The 15,282-nt window shown below is 54.5% G+C and overlaps 1 protein-coding gene across 7 annotated transcripts in view; it reads left to right on the forward strand.

Moving 5' to 3' along the window:
* Positions 1-15,282, forward strand: part of RhoGEF3 (Rho guanine nucleotide exchange factor 3) — a 129,056-nt gene that overhangs the window by 57,349 nt on the left and 56,425 nt on the right. For 3 of the 7 annotated variants that reach the window (XM_025300361.1, XM_025300363.1, XM_025300362.1), the window contains exons 6-11: positions 305-1,227; positions 1,510-1,647; positions 1,999-2,381; positions 2,830-3,654; positions 3,911-4,361; positions 11,399-11,503. In XM_025300361.1, the coding sequence (XP_025156146.1) occupies positions 305-1,227; positions 1,510-1,647; positions 1,999-2,381; positions 2,830-3,654; positions 3,911-4,361; positions 11,399-11,503 (2,825 nt within the window). The remainder of the gene's footprint in view (positions 1-304; positions 1,228-1,509; positions 1,648-1,998; positions 2,382-2,829; positions 3,655-3,910; positions 4,362-11,398; positions 11,504-15,282) is intronic. The other 4 variants (XM_025300364.1, XM_025300366.1, XM_025300365.1 and 1 more) reach the window with 2 other exon arrangements.

Below are 15,282 nucleotides of genomic sequence, written 5' to 3' on the forward strand. Positions count from 1 at the left end.
CGAGGAAATTCACCACGAACTCTCTCTCTCTCTCTCTCTCTCTCTCTCTCTCTCTCTCTCTCTCTCTCTCTCTCTCTCTCTCTCTCTCTCTCTCTCTCTCTCATGTCGCGCCCTTTCAACCGACAAGATCGTTTCGTCATTGAAATAAACTCGAGCCCGCCCGATATTTGACCCGGTCGAGAATGAAAGCGAACTGCGGTCGAGTTCGCGACACGTCCATCGACCGAAGATCAAGCGTATCGTAAGCGACGAAGAAGCGCGACGTAGTTGATCCTCGTTAGCAACGCGACACTCTCCCACGTAGATCTCCGGCTCCCGAAGGCGCGAGGCCACCAACCCCTTCCTGTCGGGCAACAGCGGCACGTCCGGTGAGCTCTTCATCAGCGGCAACTGCAGCCGCGAGTTGTCGCCCGTGCGCTGGTGCGACCAAGAGGTCGACGGCGTCTACCTGGGCCGCTCCGGCTGGGTGCAAGTGCAGCAACGGTCGTTGGACGAGAACCGTCGGTCGAACTATGACAACCTAGTGAACGCGATCACCGGCACCCTGCCGCTGCCGCGGCGAGTAGCGGTGAAGCTGGCGGACTATCACTGCAACAGCGAGCCGGGCAAGTGTCCGTTGGAGTTCTCCAGGCTGGCAGACTCGCAGAGACCGGACTACCTCGCTCTGCATAGCCAGGACTTCGACGCGATCACGACCAGCGCCTGCACGTCGCCCCACAACATCCCGGAGTCCTTCTCGCCGCCGTCGGTCACGCCGATCATATCGCCGCCGCCGGCGTTCCAAGACGCGGTCGGTAGGAAGTCGTTGTCGCGCCACTCCGGGCGCAGCGGCTACGGCAAGGCGCCCTTCTTGCCGCGATCAAACGCTATTGTCGACAGCGATATCATCAGCCCACCGCCGTCGCCGCAGCCGCCACCGCCGCCGCAGCACCAGGTCAACTGGAGCTCCCTGCCGTCCGCCGTCAGGAAGAGCTCCGCCTCGGCGTCCGCCAGGTCGAAGCGGCAGAACTCCAGCCAGCAACAGCAGCAGCAACAGCAGCAGTATCGCATGGCGCAAGCCAAGTCTCTGGAGGACCAGTCGTCCTCCAGGAGATCGCAGTTCGCGCAGAGGTACATCGAGTCGTCCAGCTCGTCGTCGTCGTCCATGGGATTCAGGAGCCTCGACAGTTGCGTCACCAAGTCCATCATGCCCAGCTTGGCGGAGAACACGGATTCCTCGGTAGAAGGGTACATGATTTTCATTACTGATTTACGCAAGCGACCCCTTTTGTCGGCTAACTTGACCGAACGACTTCAACTAACGACCAGACGGCTAAAATGAACTGCGCTTGGCGTTAATTAGTAACGTTCGCTAAAGCAGCGTGACCTTGAATCTGCGTAGACGTGTATGTTGTATCGATGGATAAGATGTGGATTAACGTGCTAGTAGTTAGCGCATGCGAAGTGAAAGTACGATCGAACGAAATTTGAGAGACGCCGAATGCAGAAATGTCGGTATTTCGGTGCTAGATATGACGACGGTGACGAAGACGACAATCCCAGCTCTTCCTTGAATCTCAGCTTGGTGTCGTCGTCGGCAGTCGCGTTGAACTCGTCCACCGAGTCGATCCGCGCCAATGGCGAACGGATCTCGCCCAACAGGCAAGGGTAGGCAACAACGAAAACCGACGCAATTCGTAGAGGCAGCATCTTCTTTTCTTTTCTTTTCTTTTTTGTGGAAGATGTCAAGAGCGTTGAAGAGTTCCGTCCGTTGGAAAAGACGTTTTTTTTCTTTTTCTTAAAACACGCACAACGAACGTTCAGCTGTCAGTCCCTCATGCGAATTCATTTCCTTCTTTCATCTTTGCTTCACATTTTCAATTCTATTATACTTAACTCTCTTAATTCTGCCGTTCCTCTTAATTCCTCCTTTTGTTCGCTGGAAAATACATGTGATTTTAGCCGGCAATCGCAGCGAGAGAGTCTATCGCAATTTTATCGAGAAATAAAATGTCTAAGTGTTATATCTAGGAGAATCCATCGAAGTCAACAGGGACTTAGAAGATCCCCGGGATCTTCCGAGTCGGGGAAACAGATGTTCAATTCGCCCTCCTCGTCGTCTTCCTCGTCAAGCAGCGATGGGCGGCAAGGACGGTCCACGCCTAATCCCTTCAGGAGGGCTAATATTCCGAGGCAGCATCAAAGCGCCAGGACGAATCAGGTGTCGCCTGATTCGCATCAGTCCCGAGTCCGGAGGTCCAGGAGCTTACAGTTGCCGGAGAAGCGGTCGCCGGGGGCGAGCGGCGGCCAGAGGGATCACTCGAACGAAGCTCACAGGGTAGTCGTGAAGATTGTAAATGATCGATCAGGCGAGAGGTCCAAGCGCCTTGTTCTTCAAAACCGTGAGTACCATCTCTTGGATGTTCTGCGCACCGGCTCTCGCGCACGCACGCACGTATCGAATATTTTACGAGCACAAGAGTGTAGGACGCGAGCTGTTGACACCCGCAAGTGTATTTCACGGCGAAACTACCGGGAGCGTACAAAAATAACGATCACGTCCGGTGAATTTTACAGCGACGATTAACTCTATTCGTAGTATCTATCTGAAACATTTCGCCATTTATTTCGCACTTTTATTCAATGCCGCGTCAAACGCATTCATGCGTATCGCTTGGAAATAACTAACAGTCAGAGAACATAATATGCCGAGCGATTCAAAGCTTAGCGACGTGAATAGCGCATTCGAGAAGAGCACGCACAGCAGCGCTACCTCGGCGATAAAAGAGCCAAACGAGCCGAGCAGTGAGTCTCACTTCCATATCCGAGCGTCTTTTTCGAATCACTCAGGGAAAGCTCAGTCCACCGACGACGGCGTGAACGAGAATCTGCTGCGCGAGGCGGAAGTGGTGACCGAGTACCTGTACGGCACGCGAAGCCGCGCTGCGGCGAGAAGCCTGTTGTCGAGCCGCTACGAGCGTCGCGAGGACAGTCAAGAGCAGAGGCGAGGCAATCCCAACAACACCTACGATGTCTACATTATATCCTCCAAGCAGCAGCAGCAGCAGCAGTCGTCGAAAGTGTCGAATTCTTCGCAGCAGCAACAGCAGCAGCAGCAGCAACAGCAGCAGTTGTCGAAAGCGTCCAATTCTTCGCAGCAACAACAGCAGCAGCAGCAGCAGCAGCAGCAGCAGCAGCAGCTGCAACAACAACAACAACAACAACAACAACAACAGCAGCAGCAACAATCCAGACGACCGCGCACTCTGCAGAGAGGCGCTACGACGCCGAACACGAACACACCATCCAGCAACCAAGACTTCTGCATGAGCCCGGACACGAAATTACGCTGCAACAGCAGCACATGCGACTTCTGGCCTCACTGCTCGCAGAGAGAAAGTCTGTACTCGCCGAATCAGGCGCCGGTCTTCATGAAGCTGTCGCAGAGCTACCCAGCGCATCAACGGCTCTCCACCGACGCTGGCAGCCACTGCGGCAGTGCCAGTTCCTCGCCGGCCTCCTTGGAGCGGATGGACGATCGGGAGCTCCGCGAGAGGGACAACTCGAGGAAGAGCAGGAGCAGCCAACAGAGCAACTCCAAGTACCAGGAGAAACCCAAGGGCGTGTTGAAGCAGGCTAATAGGTGGTCGCCGATGGAGGGGAGCAACGGCAACAGTTAGTACTTAGTATTCGACGTTGATCCGTCGTAAGTTTCTTCGGGGGGAGGCTCGGTCCGCAGTTATGGAGAAGTTAGATCGAGCCTCTCCCCCCAAGAAGCTCATGGCTTGGGATAACTTGGTGAACATAATTTTTCCCAAACTCGGGGAATATCTTCACTTGAATGTCAAGTGAAACGAGAGAACTCGGTGCACTCTTCTTCGCTAGTCTTATCAAATTAACATGCCGCGCATGGATCAATGTTTAAATACAGGCTCCGGGCTGGAGAAGAGGGATCAGATGCATCATCGGGTGTACCGGAAGTCCGACTTCCCGGGCGCACTCGAGGGCGCCGATAACAAGGATAGGAAGGTGTCGCCCATTCAAGGGATGAACATCAGCCGCTCGCCCAGCGGCCCGATCGCCTCCTCGTCCACGAACACCCTGTCGTCCTCCAGCAGCGACATCTGGGTCACCACGTCGGACCGCACAGTGACGAAGAGCCCACGAAACGCCAAGAGCTCCGGCGCATCCACGCCGATGGAGGACGCCGTGATCGGTTCGCTGAAGACGTTGATCGAGCCGCCGAAGGACGGCACCCTCTCCAGACCTGGCAGCGCGCCCACCAGGGGCGAGGATCCCCTCACGAGCGACGTCGCCTTGGACCCCCACCAGCGATCCTTGTCTTTGCCCAAGTCCTTCCTCGCGCACAACACGACCAACGGGTGAGTACCCTGCTTGTCTAGCCAGCGCGCAACGGCGTTTTCGGCGGCCGGCGCTTCGCGCGCGCGGTCGAGCGAGAAACGAAGGACGAAGGCAATTTCGCGGCGGCGGCCCGATGGATTCGCCTTTTAAATGTGGAACGGACGGCGCGCGTGGCCTGGCCTGGTCCGTTTGAATGCTGCGGTTAAGTTTACTGGGTTCTGCGCGCGGCTACCGTGCCGTTCGATTGCGCCGGTAATTGGCTCCCGATCGAAAGCCGCCGGGTATTCCCATTATACGCGTTCTGCATACGCGAGTCTCGCGGGCCAGCCTATCGGGCGCATCCTTGGGATTAGATTTAAGCCTTCGATACGGCTGTTACGTGTCCCGTCGTATCGCGCGCTCTCATTACCGGCGTCCTGCGCCCCTTCAAATCGCTCTGCAACGCTGCTATTTCTTAACGCGCACAGCTCGCGCGGCCGCCGCGGAACTGCTCCTCTTAATGACGCGTCGTCACAGTCGCTGTTTCCGGCGGCTGCGAGCCTCCGCTGGAAACACGGCAGAGAGAGAGAGAGAGAGAGAGAGAGAGAGAGAGAGAGAGAGAGAGAGAGAGAGAGGCCGCCCGAGGCGAAATTTTACTTTTATATTAAAGCGGAAAATTCCGACGAATTTGAGGAGCCGACACCGACGGAGAGCCCCGGGATATAACGGCGTATAGGCTATTGTTTTACATTTGACGCTGCGCGTCAAATGCTCGTTCGATATTGTTCTCTACATGTCGAGGCTCTTTGAGGGGAGGACTTGTTTTGGTATTATTTAATATTCCATTATTTCAATATTTTATCCGTGTGTTTCACCCGTTAGTCTCGCGCGACATGGTGTGCGTTTGTTGACACATTGTGCCGCTGCAGGCAGAGATGGAACATGTGCAATAAGCAAATATTAAATAATTAATACAGACAAATAATGGGGTTGATGAGGGTAAATAAAAGGACGAGTTTGCCGCTGTCGCGATCGCACGTTGGACAGACGAAAACATAAGGCAGCTCTCTCCTGCTGAGAGAGCAGCGCCCTTGGGAAATATTATGCTCAAGCACGAACTCGCCGAGTAATATTTATTCCGAGTATAAACGAGTTTCTCAACAGTTTAGCGACAAATCTGTCCGAACGCAATTCGGACATTCGCACTTGTGCGCGTTCGCTTGGCGTTCGTGCGTCAGCCTCCGACGGAGACCCGTTGAGCGCCTCTCCGACCAACAAGTGTATAATGGACGTAACTAGTGAAAACGAAGCAAAAGCCATAAAGACCAACGATGGAGAGATGGCGCGATATAAAAAGCGCCGAAGGCGGACTGTCAAAGCGTCGCGTGGGCTTTTCGAGCTGCCGCGTACTAATCGCGCGCGCTATTCCCGTCGCCGTCGGGCCGCGCGATGTCCCATTTGTATACAAAAACACGCGCGCCCTCGTAAAACGGCCACGTGTGCGAATCTTTCAATTAAGCTGTCACAAGGTAGGCGGCCGGCCGGCTGACGGGGAGGAGAGGAGGGGGGGAAGGTGGGAAGAGGAAGAGCCGTCGCGGCGTCCTTTGTCGGCCGCGAAGTAAATGTAATTTTACACGTTATCGATTATACTTTCGCGGCGCGCGCGCGTTATCCTTCGCGAGTCGCATCCGAGAGTGACGAACGTGGGATAACGCCGCCACACGTTTGCTAATAGTGCAATCGCATGTCCGTCACGTGCAGTGCGTGCGCCGAACCCCCGCGGGGAGATGTTCGATTATCCCGAGCGCATTCGCGCGTGCACGTTAATTCGCGCGCTATTCCCGCCGCGTTTTGCATCATCCTGTCAGCGTTCGCCAGACAGATGCCAGCTAGATGCGCCTCTCTCTCTCTCTCTCTCTCTCTCTCTCTCTCTCTCTCTCTCTCTCTCTCTCTCTCTCACGCTTTTGCCCTCGCTCTCGCTTTCTCTGGAAATGCCGCAGTTGGCATCGCCTGTCAATTTCCGGTGCCGAGCACGGAAGCGCCGAGTCGGCGGAAACAATTAATTGATGCACGCGGCTTTGCAACTGCGCGCAGTTTTCTCAAGCGTCGAATGCTCAGTGTAGAATCCTCGCGATGCCGGGTTCTTCCGTTGGCTCTCCGCCGAATTTCAGGCTCGGAGGCGCAGCAGTGCGCGTAGGCGTCACGCGTAAGGCGCGACGACGACGTGTAATCGAGCTCACGGCATATGGTCCACGTGGGCATACGTGTAAACTCGCCCACGAGCGGCCCACGTGGGAGCCGTGCTTTCGTCGGGACAGAAGGACCTCGTCGAAAGCGTGAAGGAACGACCGTGGCTTTTAATCGTCGGCAAGGCATGATAATTGTCGTTTGCGCGAAGCACGTTCTTCTTTTGCGAGCGAGAAAAAGGGGAGAGCGAATGTGATTTTTCGGAATTTAAGGTATCCTCGATATCCAAGTCCGGTCCAATTATCGGAGCCGCGATTATTCGAGCGGCGCTCGCTCTCCCGACGGAACTGCCGTTGTCCGTGACGTCGATCGTCAGCCTGCGATCTCGCGCAGGCTGCGTCCGGTTGGTCCCGACAATCGGACTTGGAAACTCGACGTTATGCACGCCAAGTTCCCGACGTCACAGATTTGACACTTAATCCAGCGAGCGGCAAGTTTCGCAAAGTCCGCATGGCACGGCTCCTTCCCTCTTTTCGAGCGTAAAAGGCGAAACTTGCGACTCGCCGATCCATCGAGTTTCCTCGCCTAAGGGGCGGTAACGCCGAAAGCCACGCGCCTTCCCTTTGGCCTTTCCCGGCGCGGAAGTCGCGCGAGAACGCTGAAAGTCCGCAAAGGCTCGCGAGAGAATGTAACGTCGCGCGCGACGGATGTGTGCGAGCCGACTCCAAAGAAGAAGAGGATTATCCGCGAGTCGACTGGGCTGGCTGGCTGGCTGGCTGGCTGATGCCTCGAGTTATGACTTCGCTCGAACAGAGCTTGCCCACCTCGGAGGAAGCGATCGATCCTTTTTATATTTTACGGTTTTCTACGATATTCCTTTGCGATACCTTTGCGATAATTTATTAACCTCGACTCATACACGGTAATTTATCATTATTATTTTCCGTGTTCCGTTCTGAACGTAACTAATAAATCGCAAGGACTCCTCTTCAGCGTACAACCGACAAACATGGAAGAAGTCAGTGGGAGGCTAAATCACGGGCGAACCATTGCGACGTCCCTTGTGACAAGCATAATCTTGTCATTGGTATTTGTCCTTTTCGTCGGAGGAATTTTCTCATGAAAGGAACCGAGCGGTGCTCGCGGAGGAAGGTCCGATAAAAAGGAACATAAAAACGGAATTCTGAAATTCCCAACGGAGGGTGAGACGCGCAAGTATAAGCCAGACCACCTCGAATTATACACACATACATATCCGATGCGTCGTAAAAGAAGGAAAAACAGTACAAAAAAAAGTAACATCGGGATATGCTTAATGATTCGCGACGTTGCAAGGATCCCGCATGACGAATCGTTTATTTTTATGTTGCGTGCCAACCACTGATTTCATCCGTCATCGGTGTTAGAATATCTGCGCGATATGTACATGTCACAGAGAGAGAGAGAGAGAGAGAGAGAGAGAGAGAGAGAAAGAGAGAGAGAGGGGGGGAGGGAGGAAAGAGAGAGACAGAGATTGGTGCTCGCTATAAATATCCGCTAATAAAAGCGACGGCCGATAAATCACGCCAACTATAGCGTCAGCTAGTGAAAATATTGATCTTTATCCGGACCATGAAATTTCACTCGGCATCAATGTGCACGCGCAGTCATCGACGTTTATTACATATTTATTGAGTGTTATCCATCGATAAGTCGCATTCCGCCGTTCGAGACGCCATAAAAGTGTCAGCGCGCGCGATGTATCGTGTCTTCTCCTTTTCGTCGGACCCTTCTCGAAAATGTCCCTTTAGTCGCTCTCAACGGGCAGCCGGCCCGATGAAAGGGCAAGTACCAGTTACAATCTTGCACGTGTCATCGGCTGCGGTGGGGATTCGCAAAGCCGCCGACAATTTACTCATCTCTTGTATTCAAGAGAGATGTCGCGTTTATTTGCGAACAGAAAACGTCATCGGAGATCTTCTCCTTCGGTCTTAACTTGTCATATCTTTTGAATTGCATTGCATTTCTTTTTTTATATTTGTTCAACTATACTTCATACTTTCCTTCTCTCGCTCTATCTGTCTATCTCTCTCTCGTTGAAACGATTTTCGACCGTTGGTGGCTATCGAAAATCGTTTCTTATTTAAAAGAGTGTCCTCAATATCCTCAAAATGACATTCGCGCGCGATAGATCCGTCATTGTGATGGAGGAACGACGGGAGCATCTTCATGGTCCACTAGACTTTCTCGTAAATTTCCATCGCGTCGGAAACGGCGCTTACGTGGCTCAAAAACCACGTACGTGGGCGAAGGAGCCGACGGCTTGTCGGTCGCGCAAAGTCGCCATATATCGAAATTGCCCGCGCATGCGCGCGCGCGCGCGCCGCCGTCGCAGAGTATTAATCTTCCAAGAGTCGTAATTCGCGCGACAGGTGGTCGACCGAAATCTCGAGCTATCGACCGTCGATGCCGATTAGCGACGAGAATTATCGTCTAATTGTTTGGCGAGCTAACCGGCGATTAACGTCGCGATTCATCGCGGCGCGCATTTCGTGAATTCGCGATTAAGTCGCCGCGCATTTTACGAGCAGTGGCACCAAGTGCTTTCCGTAGCACACGTCAGCGTCCGCGCTCCCACGAGTCTCGTCGATACGGTCAGTGAGTCTTCCATAACGCTACACGGGACCATCAATTCCGGAAATTTATTTCGCGCGAGACACCGCGCCCGCTGAATCGCTCTTGGAAGCGGGAATTGCGCGGAAAATTGAGGAGGAATTTTCCGCCCCGACGCGCACAAGTTTCAATGAGGCGGATTTTCGCGGATTTTTTCAGCGGCTGAAACTCGTTTCGAACGATTATGAAATTACCGGTTCTTTTTTCTGTTTTACTCGTGTTTTCGTGATTTCTTTCTCCGTCTCTCTCCCCCTCCCCTCTCTCTCTCTCTCTCTCTCTCTCTCTCTCTCTCTCTCTCGATGCGCGCGTTATTCAATCCGCACGAAATGCAATATCGATAGCCGCTGCAACGCAAATAGCAAACCGCCCGACTCGCCGAATCAAAGCGCTTAAAATGATGGATCGCGCTCGCGCTCTTCAATAGCGCCATTTGCGTTATATTTGGAACTTCATCGGTCGCAGCTGCATCCTATTGCCGCTCATTTTCTTTGGCCTATTTCGCAGATCCCGACTAGCGCGAGCGGCTGATCGATTTTGCCGCCGCGCGTGTCCATTCGCACGCATAATTGAAACGGATACGGCACACTCGGGAGCGCGGGCCGCGCTTCGTGTCAAAGTCAAGCGGAAATTACGATTTCTACTCGTCAGTTCGGCGGCCATCCGAGCCGATGCCGCGATTAATCAGTGGATTGGTATTAACGTTGGCGCCTCGGTAACAATTATACGCGCTATTAATCACCGCGCTCCCCCGCGAGGAGTTCACATTAAACTCGTAAATATCCGTCGACGGACGTCTCCACGATTTCCTTAATATCCATCGCAATATTAATCGCAAAAAAATGCGATGCACCCTCACCATATCGCGTACGCAGCCAGCCATGTGCAGTTCCGCGAAGTGTGTCAGACTGATATCGCAGCCGGCGGGCGAGGAGCGATCGCGAAATAAGATCCCGCCGTGTAAAGTCCGACAGTCCGGCCGAAATTAATGATTCCTCTTTTACGTTGCCCCGAATCCCGAATATTTAATTAAAACATATTGAGTTGAAAAATAGAGAAAGGTGGGCGCGAAGTATCAACACGCGACCTCCGCGCTCGTTCAGCCGGCGAGCCCCCGCTGCTTTATCGTCGCGGCTTTAGCGTCGAATACGCGCAGCGCTATTCGGACGAATGCGATCTGCCGAGTCGGGACTCACGTTTCAAGGAAGGATTACATGTTACACCGCGTTACGTCTCTCGCCCGAGATAATAACAACCGGTTTCGCCCGCGGTACCACCGCGAGAGACGCGACTTCGCGAGATGGCGAGTGTCAAGTTTAAGCGTGCGCGTCCGTCGGCCGCTCCCGCTTTCTCCTCCGTCGACTTTGCGCCACGTGTAATGCCCCGACCACGAGCGCGCAATACCCGCGTGGCAATCTCGACGTGCCTTGCATCGATACTTGCAGATGCCGTTGCGCGCCAATATCGCGCGGCTTGACAAGAGTGCCTCGGTACTTTGTGCTCCGGCGGAAACTTTTGTCTCCGAACTTTTTTCTCTCCGTTCTCCCGGGCTGACCGACGTGTGCGAGCTGCAGCTGTCGCAGAGTATACGTGAATACAAAATACTGCGGTAGCAGCATGCAAGACATATAAGACGCGCATTTGTGCAGTCTCCTTCTCTCTTTTACGAAATGCGAAGGAGAAAGTATCATCGTCGTGTGTTGTTAATCACTTTCCGCGATATCCCGTTGTTTTCCGCCCTTCGAAATTGCTTGCCGCGCACTCACTTGCACGCGCAGACGCTCTCGCTATTGCCTCGCCTTATTACGTCGCGAATGATATCTCTCCTATGACCCGCTAAGGAGTGCAGGGGGGGGCAAATATCCAATCTGCGGAATAAATCAATATTCGTGAGATTGCCGTTCTCGCGCGCGATCCGACTGGCGCAACCATCGTCGGCTGCGCATCGTGAATGACGAAGGCCCGTTGCTTGTGACCGCCGCGACGTGAAACGTCCGCCGCGAGACACCCCGAACGCGCGGGATCCTTTCGGCCGCGCGCGCTCGACGGCGAGAAATTTCGAAAGCGCGAAAACCGGCGAAATGCCATTATCATGCCGCGGCATTTCTGCGCTCGCGCGCTCGCGCGTGCAATTAGGATCAACGGTGCGCGCGGCCGTTTCTTTCTCCGTCGACGAACGATCGAGCGAAACGGACCCGGCCGCGAGAGCGGCGGCGGACTAATTGCGACCTGGTAATTACAGCGCTTCGACGTACAACGTAGCCACGCAGGCTGATGGACGAGTCCGGAACGGAGGAGGGCGAGTTATGCTAGCCTCCAGGATGGAAATCATCAATGTTCTCCGGAGGTCGCCTCTCTCTCTCTCTCTCTCTCTCTCTCTCTCTCTCTCTCTCGTCCCCTCTCTCCCTCCGTTTCCCTCCTCCCAGCCCATCGTTCTCGCCCTCTGCTCCTCCGCTCCCCGTCGCGCTCCCCGCCGTCGCGCGATTTCCGAGCGAGGTAAAACGGAATCGTGCGGTAGCTCGTTATTTCCGCAATTACCCGCCCGATAAATTACAATCGCGGCCAACGCGCGCCGTAAGCTCGGCTGTGCATTCTGCGGAGAATCCGCGCGGACTGGGCACGCCGCAGGACGACGGGCCCCACATGCTCTTGCTCGTCGCAGTTGAAGGAGGTTTCGGCCGCTTAAAGCGCGACGGCAGGGCGAGAGAGCGCGAAAATAGAACGGCTCTACTCGTCGCAATTAATCCCGTTGCTCGCGGATCGCCACGACGGAATGACGGATGTGCGCGAACGGCAATTTTTAACCATCTCGCGCGCGCGCGAGAAAAGAGAGAGAGAGAGAGAGAGAGAGAGAGAGAGAGAGAGAGAGAGAGAGAGAGAGAGAGGGAGAGAGAAGCCTTGGTCTGCGCATCCGCCTGCATCCCGTTGGCTCAATTATTCATCGTTTCGCGAGCCGGCAACTTTAGCGGGTCGCGGCTGCACCTCGCCCCGACCCGACCCGACCATCCACCGGGTGCCTTCCGTGGCGGAAGCGTGCTCTCTCCCCCTCTCTTCCTCCCACTCTTTTTGCCAGAGCGCTGCGAGTGACATTCGACAAGAGTGGCCGGAATGTCGTACGTCATTTCGCCCGATATCGCCGTGACGGCGATGTGTCTCGATTCACCACGACGTTTTCCGATCCGAGGCAATCGCGAAGTGCCTGGATCAGCGCTTTTCTCTCCCGCGGAAGCGGAACCGCGACCCTCGTGCATACGGCGGGGTTGAAGACGGCGGGGGGGGGAGGTTGTTAAAAGAGTGATTGGGGATTCGGAAGCGCGTCTCGTGTTCGTCCCGCGAGTCCGGCGACTCGGGACGACGAGAGAACTCAGGAGAACTCGATCAACAGACGGATCGAGTGTGATACCGGGACGCGCTCTCGCGCGATTGAACGATATCACCGGTGCGATAATTGCCGCCTCGGTAATTCGGATGGAGGGATCACGAGGGATCGATGCGCGAGGGATTAGCACTCAGGACCGAGTTGTTTCTTTCTCCTTTCTCTCCGCTCCGGGCTCGAATCTCCGGGCTGCGGACGAAAGTTCGCCGGAGAGTTCCAAGCGGGTGTGCCCGCGACAGCAAGCCGGTCCCGCCAGCTCGCTCATTTCACAAACACGTCTCGTAAAACTCCCACGCTGGCCCGGCCGGTCCATAATGAGGCGGATTAATAGCGCGACTTTTCTCGGCGACGTTCGCGCTCGAGCTCATCAAGTATGCGGCGCGCGCGTGCGATTACACTTGGCGTCGCACGCGGTTATCATTCGCGCGCTTTCGGTCAGATCCGAGGCGCCGAGACAGAATTCTGACGTTCAATCCTGCGCAGTCTGATATCTGCCGGGACGTACGCTCGATCGTCGCCAGTTCGTTCTGGTCATTGTTACGCAAGCACGCGCGCGCACTTTCTCCGCGGCGTGAATGATCGCGCGTTCGGACGTCGGGCATCTAATCGAGAATCATTTCCGGGGTCCGTTTTCGACGTCGTCGCGCGACACACGACTTGCAAATTGCTGCATCGGCTCCGACGTTTCGGTAAGCGGGAGAAATATATCTCGGGAGAACGAGAGAGAGAGAGAGAGAGAAGCGTTGAAATCAATATTCGATCGGAGAAAAATCCGCGAATTCGTACATCAAACATGGTCTCCGGATCATTAGGTTTTTGGCCGCGAGCAGCAGCACACTCGTGATTTCACGGAGAATACAACACCGGGGGAATCGGGATTCGCGTGTTTTTCCTCTGCCTCCGGGATATCTCGATTGTATAAAACGCTCTTCTCGCGCTCGACGCCGCGAATCGCGAATTCCTCAAGGAGTGAGCGCGATCCGGTCTCGGCGCGGATTGATCTCACGTGTTCGCCGATCGGAAGATTCTTCCGTCACGTCGCTCGCCGAACGAGCGGACGAACAGCGAACCTGCGAGAAAAACAAAAAGAGAAAGAGAGAGGGAGGGAGAGAGAGAGAGAGAAAGAGAGAGAGAGAGAGAGAGAGAGAGAGAGAGAGAGAGAGAGAGAGAGAGCGAGCGAGCGAGCGAGCGAACGAGCGCTATCGGAATCAAAGAGATGCAACACGCCCCGCATAGATTATGCAGCGGCTGTTTGCGTTCTCGTGTTTGCGCTCGCGTACATGTACTTTACGATGGATTCTCCGCAGCGGGCATCAATTACCGGGCCAACGGCTTACAGAAACAAGCCCTCGTCCCCGGCCGTTCGGGACCAGTCGCATAGAACACGATGTCGAAACGACGGGGTTCCCGACCCTTCCTCCCGCTCCCGCTTCGGAGCGGCCGCGTTCTCTTTCAGCCGAATTTGCCGAATCGTTGAACACGGCCAAACCGAGCGTTTAGCACGTCGTTCGACAAGTCGTGCTCGCCGTTTGTTCAATAGGCGGCAGGCGGACAAGTGACGCCGGCAACTTGAAAATCGCGCTGGCGAGCAATCGGGTTCTCTGATATTAAAAAGCCGCTCGTTATAACGTTCTTCCGCTCGTTCCCGCTCGCCCTCGATAATTGCTCCTCCGATTGTGAATGAGCGATCGCTCCTGCAAGCGATCGCTATACCTTCCCCGAAGCGCGGCTTTGCACCTATGATTTGGCCTTCGATTCGCTGTCATTCGTCTAACGCGCTGTCATTGCACATGCGAAATCTCCAGGCTACGAAACCTTTCGTGTCGGTCCTTCGAAACTGTGTATTAAACGAGCACAGGAAACACTCACAAGAAAGAGAGAGAGAGAGAGAGAGAGAGAGAGAGAGAGAGAGAGAGAATACTGGAGAATTATATGAAATTTGTTCAGACTAAAGTGCTCACATTTATCCTGATCCTCGAGAGATCAACTTTCTGGAGCGTAACCGAAACGCGCCCCGAAACGAAACAGATCCCTTTGAGGTCCAACAAGAAGGAAATTTCCTCAATCAGCAAAGCCGCAGGAATGTAAGGAGAGCGTAGAAATTCACCGGCGCAGACTCGCTACAGTCGGGCCCAAAAGGAGGAAAAGCGATTTAGCGAATTTGCCAATCCGCCCAAACACTGTCATCTCCGCGTCACGCCAGTAAGTTCACGGGGTGATCTCTCTTGGAAAGCAATCGCGAGAAAATATCCGTCAGCTTGAACACACACACAGAGAGAGAGAGAGAGAGAGAGAGAGAGAGAGAGAGAGGGAAAGAGAGAGGGAAAGAGAGAGGGAGAGAGATTCTGGGAAATATGATCGTAGCCGTATGCGCCGCCGAGCGCCGTGGAAAATGCAATTAAATCGCGGAGTAACGAGCCAAGGGCTTTACGCGTTACGTCGTTAAAATTAAGCGGCAAAGTTATCGCATCGAACGCAATCTGCGTCATCAAACTATAACGCAATAACGGGAGAGGGTAATTCTCGCCGGCAGTCGAAAGTACGAAAGGACGACTTTAATCGCGCCGTTCTTTTCCCACGGCGGAGGGCGTCCTCTTGCGACACGCGCGGAAAATGAATCGTGACTCTGATTACGCGCGTCGCTTCATCGTCGGACCTTCTTAGATCTGGACAGGCGGGACTGCCTTGACGAACGAAATATCGAGCGTAAACGCACGACTGCTGAATCAAGGCGGCCATCGCGGTTGAGA

This window comes from Harpegnathos saltator, unplaced genomic scaffold (assembly GCF_003227715.2).
Source record: "Harpegnathos saltator strain DR-91 unplaced genomic scaffold, Hsal_v8.6 scaffold36, whole genome shotgun sequence".
NCBI lineage: Eukaryota > Metazoa > Arthropoda > Insecta > Hymenoptera > Formicidae > Harpegnathos > Harpegnathos saltator.